Source organism: Dreissena polymorpha, chromosome 1 (assembly GCF_020536995.1).
Source record: "Dreissena polymorpha isolate Duluth1 chromosome 1, UMN_Dpol_1.0, whole genome shotgun sequence".
NCBI lineage: Eukaryota > Metazoa > Mollusca > Bivalvia > Myida > Dreissenidae > Dreissena > Dreissena polymorpha.
Window position 1 is genome coordinate 401,390 of NC_068355.1, and position 12,260 is coordinate 413,649.

Genomic DNA, 12,260 nt, shown 5'->3' on the forward strand with positions numbered 1-12,260 from the left:
TGTGAGTGGGTTGAGGGCATCCCAGTCCAGACCGTAAAGAGTTTACAATCAATATATGCATATTAAAACACATCATACACATGTTACCATCAATAGCTTTGACTGTCTGTGTATCTGTCTCTCTGTCTTTGACATGGCAATATAAAACAACATTTGCTAAAGAAATAATTGACAATAAATGACTTCTTCTGTATATTTTCACAACTACTAAAGAAATGGTGGCAATATACACTGCGTTTGTTAAAGGAATATTGAACCGAACATGACTTCTTTTCAGACCTACTGAACAAAGACTTGATAATAGTTCTCATTCTTTACTTTGCCTCAAATCAATAAAAAAATAATTTCATTAAAGTAACATTTATACTCAAAATCAACGAAAATATTTCGTATAATTTTTCGTTAAATAAACTTAACTAATTAAAAATCAGTGTTCCTTATGGCCATTGCCGAAATTTCAACACCAGATGTGGTATGGTAAAAAAGATGTTTGTAGATACAAAATGCTCGTTGTTTTTCCAATTTCCCGCAACGATATCTATTCACACGACACACGAACACTAACATGGTGTTCGTGTGTCGTAAGAATAGATATATTCGCGGGAAACTAAAATGGAATTAATTGTGTCACACATAAATAAAAACGAGCATTTTGTATCTACAAAAAACTATGTAATCATACAACATCTAGCGTTGAAATTGTGGCTATTGCTATAAGCTTAGCAACACTGATTGTTTGGGTGTTGACTATTTTACGAAATACTTTACGAAATTTTCGTTAATTTTGAGCGTTATAGAGACTTTAAGTACAAGACAATGGTTGGAGAGGTATCATTTTGCTGCTTTAAGTGTGGGTTTAGTTTTGCTCATTTTACTATTACAATATACATTTTTATCAAAATAAATATATATATATATCTTTATTGCCTCCATTTTCTGAAGATGTACATGATACAAACAAACGATACAAACATAGCACAAATACAAAAGACAATCAATGTAAATAATTAGAGATTAAGTCAAATTGTTATAAACATGTATATATGCATGTGAATACAAAATTAGTTTCCAAGAATGACATTAGAAGTCGCAAGGGTGTACTTTATTTCTCAGTTCTTTGAACGCGTCATATTTATACCCTAATCAGCGACCAATGCACTTCACTAATAAAGAAAGCGAAATTTGGACGTGCCAGGTTTAGGGTTCGACGAAATGCGTGGAGTTCTCTTGATGACTTCCGAGAGAACCGATTGTAGAAAATTCGCGCAGTTAATCAAAAACTCTGGGTAGAGTTCTATAGGCATCAAGTCTGCTATGACGTCATCGATCATACCCATAAGGTACAACACCAGTGTTGCAGGCTCTACGTTTTTCAAGTGTTCGTGCAGTGGTGCGCTTAGTGGCCGAACGGTTTCTATGAACGTTTTTAGACGAGCCGGCGAGTCGGTAAAGGGGCACTCAAAAAGGGCGTGTACCACTTCGATGTGCATATGCTGGTGTGTGCACTTTGAGCATAGGACGGGTTGTTCAGGAGGTTTTTTGCAGCATAACCGAGACAGGAACGTCATGAGCGATAAGCTGTCTGGGCGGATCTTCGCGACTCTCCATGTTGTAGCCGGTTCCAGGCTCTTGTGTATTTCTTTGAAAAACGAAAAATCTTTATGTTGTTCGAGCCTCATATGCCAGTGACTGGTTTCGTGTTGGCGCACTGCTTTTTTGCAGACAGATTTGCCATTTCTCTTTGACGGGAATAAGCTGTTGGTCTTAAAGGTCGTTAAGTAGTCTTCAAGGTTGTATTTTTGCAGAATTTTTACAATATCTGGAATAAAGCCAATTTTCCGGTTTTCGCACAAGTCAAACTGACACAGTCTTAAAATGAAAAGCGTATGGCACGGTTCGCCTGTAGGAGCGTGGCATAGTGAGCCAAGGAATGCTAATGTTTGCAGGTCGATAAGCGCTTCCATGGAAGTCATTCCCGCAAGGCCGAGCACCATGTCTGAGCGCGAGAGATGGGGGGAGGCCTTGGGCACGTTTCAAACAAAAGTGGTGGGCTACCTCGAGTTGTTGCATGTCGGCAATGGAGATACTGTTCCACAGCTCGCAGCCAAACAGCGCTTTGGGAATGACTGCGGTCTTGAACAGTTTAATCGCAGTGTTTGGGTTTGCTCCGGACCTTCCGGACACTTGCGAGAGGGAAAGGAACGTGCCTCTTATTGTCTGTTTCACAGCGTCAATGTCGTAAGGGTATTTTCCACTGGTATTATACCTAAATGTTTGTAATTTGCCGCTTCGGGTATTGGTGTTGAATCATAAGCGATCTGGCGGGCGGGTATTGCTTTGGATCGTTTTCGGCCCATGGTAATAACGGCACATTTGGAAGCGTTGTAAGTGAAACGCCACTTGTTAGCGTAAGAGTTGCACTCCTCCGCTAGTTCGTTTAAGCCGCGGCGCGAAAGCGACAGGAGTACCACGTCATCAGCTTGGGTTGGGGAACATAATGACTGGTCGCCGATCTTAAAGCCGTATGGGGATGTCGTGAGTTCGTTTAGCAGGTCGTTTATGTAAACGATGTAAAAGCATGGTGCACATATGCTGCCTTGCCGGGTGCCCTGTTGAATCGGGAAGGGTTCCGAGACAAATCCGCGTGATAGTACGCGACTGGTGCAATTTTGGAGTGACTCAAAGATAACTCGGAGTAACTTTCCACAGACACCAAGTTGGTGCAGTTTGTAAACAAGCCCGTTGATCCAAACTTTGTCGAAGGCGGACTGAGCGTCCAGATAACACGCATGGAGGCTGCTTCCACGTTTGCAGCAGTAGTCGCGAGCCTGTTGTAGCATGTATGATACCATTTTGCAGTTTTTGTTTTTCTGGAACCCGTATTGTAGTTTGTTGAGCTTAGACCATGCTGAGGTGTTTTCTATGCGTTTCATTAGAAGCTTTCATTCCCTAAATAACTGTCGAATAGTTTCACATTCAGTGCGACAAAAAGTACACTTGGCTGAGGTGGCATAGCCAATTTTGAATAAGAAGGAATTTGTATCCATGATTATATGTATACTTATGTATTGAAACCACAAATTTGTATCCCGTGTGATATTAAAACGCATACCAAAAATATGTCGCCATTCTTTTGTTGTTAAAATACGTGACCGTTTATTTATTCACACTGGCGTGAACTCATTTTTGGTAATTATTTCATACATAGGATGTGTGTCCTCTGTGTTCGCTAAGATGGATCGTAGGATAGTTGGAATAAAAGGCTTCTAAAGGCAAGTGTCAGAGAAGCTTCTGCGTTTCATGTATTTTTTAACTTCGTTAATAATTCCTTTGAAAATTAGGTTATTTGGATTGAAGTTAAATACTTTGCAAAAATCATCATAACTGTAAAATGATAAAAGTTCAGCATTGTGCATCAAGTCATTATATAAATGACCGCCTTTTTCAAACCATGATTTTAAACAAACACTTTTGTTACCAATTGTTATGTCTTGGTTATACAATAATGGATTTTTAAGCAAAAACTGGGTTTTAAATGGGTCTTTACAGAGTTCGACAAACGAGTTCTGTGTATTTTTCAAGAATTCATTGTGTATATTGTTAATTCAGTTTTCAGGATAGTGACTCCCACAGTTGTATAAAAAAAAATTCAATCGATCTTTGTATTCACAATATTTATCCGTTTTCCATTCCCTGTAGCAATTCTTCGGATCCACGCGCACTTCAGAGAACTGACAAAAGAACAAATGTCAATCATTTTCAAATAGCCTTCTATATACTATTTTAGTAAAATAGTTTTGTTTATTCGTGGTTAACCATCCCACACAAAATAAGAAAAAGAGGATCCCTGTCAACAGATTATGTGGTCGATTTGGCAAGGAAACAAAAAGATGGTTTAGCACCGGTAATGCTAATGGTTTAATTATTTGGATTCTCCCTATCGGACTTTAAATCCTTCTTTACCAACATTTTAATAAGGATTTTATTTTGGCTATTTTGTCAACATAATATAGCTCATTTTGTTAAGGTCATTTTGAAATGTTAGGCCTAGTATGTAACATGTTTGTTGATTCCAATTTGATTTCCATCGTGTTTTAATTTCCTATCCAGATTTGTGTTTTGTAAATATTATTTTTTAACACTGAGTAGTGTGTGAAGTGCGACATTACATCTAAAGTTTTATTGAGAGATTCTGCAGCGCCATCCGAGAGTATAGAAGTGTGCTCAATTCAGTGACATATGTTTGAGTTTAATATATGTTTAAATAGTCATTCTTTAAGACACTACTTGGTTAAATAAACAGACACAATAAATGTCATGTGTTTTGTGTTATTACTGTCTGCTTTAAGAATAGCATGACATGAGTCTACAGATTACTGTTTCCTAATCAATATTCTAAAGCGTTAATACGTGTATTATTAGCTTAACATAAATTACTTCATATATTTGTATCTACAGCATGATCGACTCATTGATATAGTTAACGAATTGAGTTTTAATATAAATACAGCATTTTCCACAAATTCCCTCTTAACCCAGGGGATTCGGCTTAATATGAACAAGCAGCACGTTACTCGTTTGCTGTTTAAAAATATTGTCGTAAATCAAGGTAACTTGTCTGACGTTAGCCATTCGTTAGTTACACCCCTATGGGTCGTTTACAATATGGTCAATACAACGATTAAACGATTAAGTATGCTACCTGTCGTATTTCGTTAGTTTCGACATAGTATGATAACACGAAAAATAATCTTGATAAAAACAGTGGATTCTAACCAGAACGTTTAATAAACAAAGCGAACACGCTCCCAATTTACCATGACGGCTTGTGAATAATATAATATTTGAAACGTTATCTCGGCTATACGCGTTTTTAAACTTATCGATAAAAAATAATTAAAAACGTTTTTCCTGATTTATATTCATGATAATCAATTATTAAACGTAAATGTTTAACTATTCTTAGCCAGGAGTGCTATTTCGATGATTTAAGGCATATGACTTCTAATAAATAAGGTTTATTATCTTTATTTTTGATAGCACTTGTTATTATTAGATATTAATTTAATCAATCTGTTTGTCGATTTGAATGAAGAGCACTAAATCCTTTATTAATTATTAACTGGCAGGTTTTTTACCATATAACCTGGGTCGATACTATTTTTGTCTTAACCCATATTAATTACCTCTCACAATAAAAGAAATATGAGAGCGTTCTGGAATACTAAAATAGAAATAATGATAAGTCGAGATAGACGAGGCGTTGAAATTTCGACAATTGCCATAAGGAACACTGATTTTTAATTGGTTAAGTTTATTTTACGAACAAGTGTACGAAATGTTCGTTGATTTTGAGTAGTAATGTTACTTTAAGTTATGACTTTAAAACCACAAAAACTGTGAAACAGATATTGCTATACAGTCGACATCGCTCAAACAGTATGTTACACGGTAGTTTAGTCAATTTTGCTGACGGTCAAATTCTGAAGACATTAAATGTATGCAATGAGGACAGTAAGTTGTGTTTGTATTATCGTGATTAAAACAGTGTAATGTAATCTTATACATAAGAGTGGTCTTTGTTACTAACTTCTTGTTAGGGTATTCGCAAATAATATCATTTGATTCATATGAAGAACAATTATTTAATACATTTCAGTCAGTTCTTGATAATTTGCTATTATTTATAAATACTTAGGATCCGACTCAATCATTCGATTTCCTGAATTATCTGTTATTTCCATCGGTATAATAATGAAAAAAATATTTCAGGTGCAGTTGAACTTTGATATTGGTAATAACGCACAAAACATGTTTTATTATGTGATGCTTAAATTCAACATGCAAACCTTTGTGATTTAAATACTTTTATAATAAATACTTGTGTTATCATTTAGTGATTTTCGGCAAAATGTTTTCGATACGTTTGTAGTAGAAACTTTGTTTTCGTGTTTGTAGTATGCATTTACACATCAAGTATTTTAATATACGCAAACAAATTGTTACACAGTTTACACATATGTAGTCTTGTTTTAAGACTCAGTACTAGTTATGTACAACTGTAATATTATGCCAAAGTTAGGAACCTGGTATTATCTCACTTTCACAGTTAATTATCTCTGAACATCAGGAATTTTATGTCAAGGAAAGCATCTTGACAGTAGGCAACTACTTCTATCGTGCTCTCTCTATATCATATATGCTATATCAGCTCAATGACATAATGGTACCATTAGCCGTTTACGGCATCACAAATCGATAATATTTCAGAATATGATACTAATCATGTTCAATGGCCATCGCGTAGTTTTATAATAGAAAATGTATACGTTTCAAAGCGGGCATTAAGTTTTCTCACTGAAATATTGTGTTTTTTTTTTAATAGCTTGAAGTAGTTGATACACAATAAATTGCACGTTAAGATTGTCAATTATCAAAACGTAATGCCGATTTGGCCAGACTTCAAAGTGTGGCTTGGACTGATATTATACAAACATAATCACTGGAACTTGTGTCCCAAACTGCCTGTATGCAAATAAACCTGAATGAAGCGACGTCTTAAGGTATTGTAAGTGTCGTAAAATTAATTTGCTACGTTGGTACACTTTTGGACTTGACAAGCAGGCAGACACGACCGCCACATGACAGAGTTTCATCCTCTGAACACATAGTCACCATTTAAAGCTTTAATAAAAACCCTCATCTGTAATTGTATGTTGGGGGGGGGACCTTTTAAATAATCATATTAAGGGCGTATTTTTCGGCGTAAGCTGCATAAGCCAGCTTTTCACCCTGACTTGACCTTTGTAAGTGTCCAATAAAATTCAAATAAAATTTCCCGCGGCTAGGTACGAATGAATACACTTCATTTATTCCATTGGCTGATTTGAGTATACCACCAGAACATTGGAAACATATCCGCGTCTTTGTAACACTGTTTTACTGTATGAAACAATATTATCTCTAATGAAAAGGCTTAATAGATAGAACAGTTTTACACTCAATTCTCGACATCAATACAGTTTGTGCGTACACCTTTTATTTTCAGAGTATTACCAGCGCAAAAGCGTTTATACTTAAAAGGCTATGTTCTCATATTTAGTACTTACTTCCATATTCCTGTCAACATATTAACATGTAAAAGTATAAAGAGCAGTGGAAGCGAGGCCTCACTTTAAAGAATTGCATTTCAACCCGCGAGGTTTCGGGTCAAGTCGCGGACATTCAGAGTTTATATACAGGTCATCACCGGAGTTCGCGGTCAGTAAAATAATCGTTATATAATAAAGACGCTATCCGTGAACTAGGTGACCTGGAATTTTCTTTAGACCAGAAATATGTTAAAAGAAGATATTCAGCAATATAATTATGGTATGTCAATAATAGATTCTTAATGTGTTTTCAACAATACAATGATAAATATTATTTTTAATAAATTTAACAATAATTATTCCACCATATTGCCTAATGTACTAAAGTGATATTATGAGCATGTAACAGTTTATAGGTGTCTATCGCAACCGTTGATTATTTTTGATGTTTCTACTTCATATACACTTATAGTAATTAATGCAGCATCAACATACTAAAACAATATACCAGAAAGAGAAAAATAATGCATTTGAATATTAACCGTACTTTCGTTTGACAACTGATCATGCGTTTACGAGTTGAACCTAAATTTAGTTTTAGTGCAGATTTGTTCATACGACACAAAGACACAATATTGTTTTACGGATCATTTCGGCTTACAGGACTGGGTGGGTCACGTAAGAATATCGAATATAAAATATATTTTTATAAACAACTGGTAGCAAGGTGAGTTGCAGATAATTGATCAGTAACCACATTTTAACTAACTATTTTGACCTGTTAATTCTTTTCAGCTCAATTCAACAGTGCAAAATGCCCATAATATCACTTTAAGCATGAGCACGATGATTCTCGATACTGTTAATAATCGAATCAAATAGCAATGCCCGACAGACCACTAAAACAGGTTTGTTCTCGTGTGGCCGGTTGACTCATATGTTTAAATTTCACTTCCATTCTTCTTTTGGTTTTCTGTTTTGTATCTATAGGTTTATGACCAGCAATATGTTATAATGTAAAATAAGCCGCGAAAACTCCCCGTAACATCCCGTACTGCGTGTGATGCAGCTAAGAACTGCAAAGAAAAAGACATTCGCTATCCTTGATCTCATTCATTAAACTATTTACGCCGTATATCTTTTTTAAAGATATTTCTTGTTTATAATAGTGCAAAGATCCAGCTTTTGTGTTTGGAAAACATAATAATTTGATATAAACTAATCAAGGAGCATAACCAACACAAGAAGAAAATTAACGTTAACACACGGTTTTTGATGGATAAATAACATAGCCTGCTGACAAAACGTATAATCAACATTACCACACTGTTAGATATAGAATAAGTATAATACATTATGTGCATGCGTCCATTTATAGATGGTTTATGGTTCAATTCATTAAAACACTGTTATTGCTGGGAAATGTTATTATATATAAGTAAATCATTTTAGATGTTATATATTTAGTCATATGTTAACAAACTTTTAAATGGGTACGACAACTTATTTTTTAACACTTCAGTGACAGTAGTAAATTGAGAATTGAAATGTATTTGATTTCCGTTACGCGTGTAAACAAACTTTCATATTTTGGCAACATAGGTAAAATTGATTGATATCATTTGGGATTTGTTTTAACCTGTCGTGTCTTCATAATATCAGTTAAATGTATTATAGCATTAACAAACAAAACATAGTTTATATTATTTAAAAACAACAACTTACAGATTCGTCTGTGCATGCAGGAGGGCAACTGCATTATGTTGGGATTGTACAGTAATAACAACGCATCACTGGACATTAGTTATCATGTGACCTGTGTTAAAGATGTAATGTGCTAGACCATACAGTTAATCTAAGGTTATTCGTCCAAACTTAAAAATCATTTATTGACCAACTTAGTCATTTATTGACAAGATGCAACTACAAAATAAGCGAACTTTTCGAAAGACCCTTTCCGACTAAAGGATGTCTGGGCAAAAATATGTGAGAACAAAAATTATATAACTGTATCGCTTGGTCTGACTTCATATGACATATATACTGTCTATTTAAATATATTTAATTAGTATTGACAATATGCGATGGAACATTTTGTACATATTTTGTCATATATAAAGAACCCAACAAGTATTTACAACAAAACATCACGAGGCAAAATTAAGACAAATCATAAGAATAAGATATAAACCACCTATAGAATCCGATTATCACAACAATGTACATTATAACTGGCACACTTGCAAAATCAAAATAATGAGTCGACATGTAAAAGTCAAAGGCTTTTTTTTTTCAATTTTACACTATTATTTGCGTTTTATACAATTAACATAAACAATTGGTTATGTATATTTGTTTAATAATCTTACTTTTGTTTTTATTATTTGCTGATAGAGAAACAACGTAATTTCATTTTGTCAAACACTTTAACTGTCTAACATATACTTCACATCGTCCCAGCTCTAACACGTCGTTTCCTTTGTATGGATGATCGAGACCTTGCGATTGTTATTACTTTGTCCATGTTCTTTATTATTCCAGATATACGGAAACCTGCCTTTTTTGCATTTTCCTACACAGAAGCTCCGCTTTAACGTGCTCCAAAACTTCTCGCTGAACCAACAGTATATGATGAAGTTAAACGAGGACCTCAGAACTAGAAACAATATGGTCGCATAAGTCATTTTGTTGAAAAGCGGGGAAAAGACGTCCAGAAAAAGTCTCTTATAAATGTTCAGAACAATGTACGGCCCTTGGCACACACCGGAAACAATCACAACCATAATTAGCATTCGGGTGATTCTCATTTCCTCCTTAGAGATGATTGTCCGTACGTTGGAGTCGTTCGCCATGTGGTGCTGCAAATACTTTGTGGAACGATGTATTTCTAATATCAGTAAAATGTTTAAGACAAGAACCAATATGACCGGTGCTATTGCAAAAAGACAACAGTCCGCCCAGCTGGAAACGTGTCGAAACTCCTTATTTAGCCCTAGGTTTGTGATGATTATTGCTGGCAATTCCCTTTGTACACATGGGTCCCAGTGAAACTCAACTTTATATCGAAATATCCAAACGACATGATACAGCGTTGCAATGGCGATGATAGATATAATGATAATCCGAGCCCGTACTACTGTACATATTGTCATTGCACGAAGTGGGTGACAAATGGCAATGTATCGTTCCACCGTTAACATAACTGTCAGCCACACTGATGCGAAAAGGAAAATGTTAATGAAAATGTTTCCATAGGTCATTATCACCAGGTAGTAATGGTGGGTAACCCGTTCTAGTCGCGTATCGAAGATTCGCACGCCTATAACTACCAAGAACAGCAGGTCAGCCACTGCTTGAGATATAAGATAATTATTTGTCGATGTTGACATGCTTTTTTTAATCAACACAGTAAGTGTCAAGATAATTCCGATGATCCCAAACACGCATATAATAGGAAGAAGAGTGTGCATACATAGTGTATATCCTGGCAGACCTTCTTTTATACTTTGCATATTATTTTGACATAAGTCATCGTAATAGTCGTATGTCAAATTCAATGATGCCTCACTTATTGTCATGTTTGTAATGTTTATTACCTGAGGATTTTGCATCGTCAGGTTGTTAACCGATTGGAGAACGGCATCCATGTAATAATCACCCATTTTAGCTTCGAAGTGTGCTTTGCAGTTTTTTCTTCGCAATCCTCATGTGATATACCTGGAGCATTTTCCTAGTGTCGCTGATCGATTGTAAACACGGTTTAAGTGCTATCTGAAAATATAGTCAACACTCTAGTGTATGGAGTGATATATTTATATAACATGCAATAGAAATAAATGTACGTTAATAAAACATGATTTACGGATCTATGCACGGATCTTTCTCATGTAAAGTTACACTTAAGCATTATTTATCTATAATAAATACCGAGGCAAGTTCCAAGAAAATCTAAATTAATTTTCAAAATATAATAATTGTAATTTGATTGTTTAAGGAACGAATACATTTTCTTCTGTTTTTATTTTGCGTTTCAAAAACAATTGGACTAACACTCTCTCGCCCTTGATGTTTACTAATACTATATATTAGAACGTATTGATGTGTTGATCAATATACTTTAAAATATATAAAAAAATCTTAAGTTAATGAAATTATAAACATGCCGTACAACAGTTTGTGTCAGTATTTCCAACATACACAAAGCACGCAAAATGGTGATCCTTGTATGCGCTAAATTGTGTTCTTTCTGAATTTTTACATATTGGTTGAAATATCGTAATTGTTTCTATGTTTATCCAAAGTTTAAGCTTAAACATTGTTGAAAACAATGATATGTTTTTAATGTGTATTTACAAAATAAGTCATCATTGCCCAACAAATCAATATACAATTCATTTAATGCATTTGGTTTAATGTCGATAATCACCACAATATTACATCTAATAGCTATATTAATATGGGTTGAATGACAGTGTTATTGTTTTTAAAGTTCTTAATAGGGAGGACAAATGAAGTAACGACCTAACTAATACTATTTTTATAGACATGCACATTTCTGTTTATTATCAATTTAGAAATTATAAATAAAACAATGTGTACCTATATTATGGCTTTACAAAACTTCATTAGACGGACCGCTCGGATTGTGAGAAGTATTTTCTTACAGAATAACCCGTTACTAAAGCAGAAACCAATAATTGAATATTATTACGAATTATCTGTTAACAGAAATAATTAAATGTATCACTCTTACACATTTTTGCACTTAATACACGGGTTTCAATAGAAATTTAATTAATCTTCCAACGCGTAATGGAAAGATTTCATAAGACAAAAGAACATTCACATACCTTTTGGTCAATCTTGTATTATTCATAATCATATACAGTATACCTTACTTCTAATAACCTAGATGAGTCCTCTTTTAAGCAGCTTGATAACACATGCAAATACGTTTTTTGATACCCTTATAAGTGTCCCTAAAGCCATCGATGTTAAGAACTAAACCATTTTCCACTGACAACTATTTCTGTATTTCAAATGATTTTAAACAACATCGCAATATCGATTCGTCCCACACACAGGTGGAAAATTGTTTGCATAGTTTTACAGGTTTCTGTCTTCAGAATATCCGTATCAGTTTGCTGAGAAATTTGGAAATTATTACAA

General features: G+C 34.6%; 1 protein-coding gene across 1 annotated transcript; it reads right to left on the minus strand.

Annotated features, from left to right (window-relative positions):
* Positions 1 to 9,553: 9,553 nt before the first annotated feature.
* Positions 9,554 to 10,753, minus strand: LOC127864884 (thyrotropin-releasing hormone receptor-like). The gene has a single exon (XM_052404774.1). It carries the CDS (start codon positions 10,751 to 10,753, stop codon positions 9,554 to 9,556), a length of 1,200 nt encoding a protein of 399 aa, XP_052260734.1.
* Between the last annotated feature and the right edge of the window lie 1,507 nt (positions 10,754 to 12,260).

Coding starts and splice junctions, on each gene's coding strand:
- LOC127864884 (XM_052404774.1), bottom strand. CDS start 10,753: ATGGGTGATTATTACATGGATGCCGTTCTCCAATCGGTTAACAACCTG.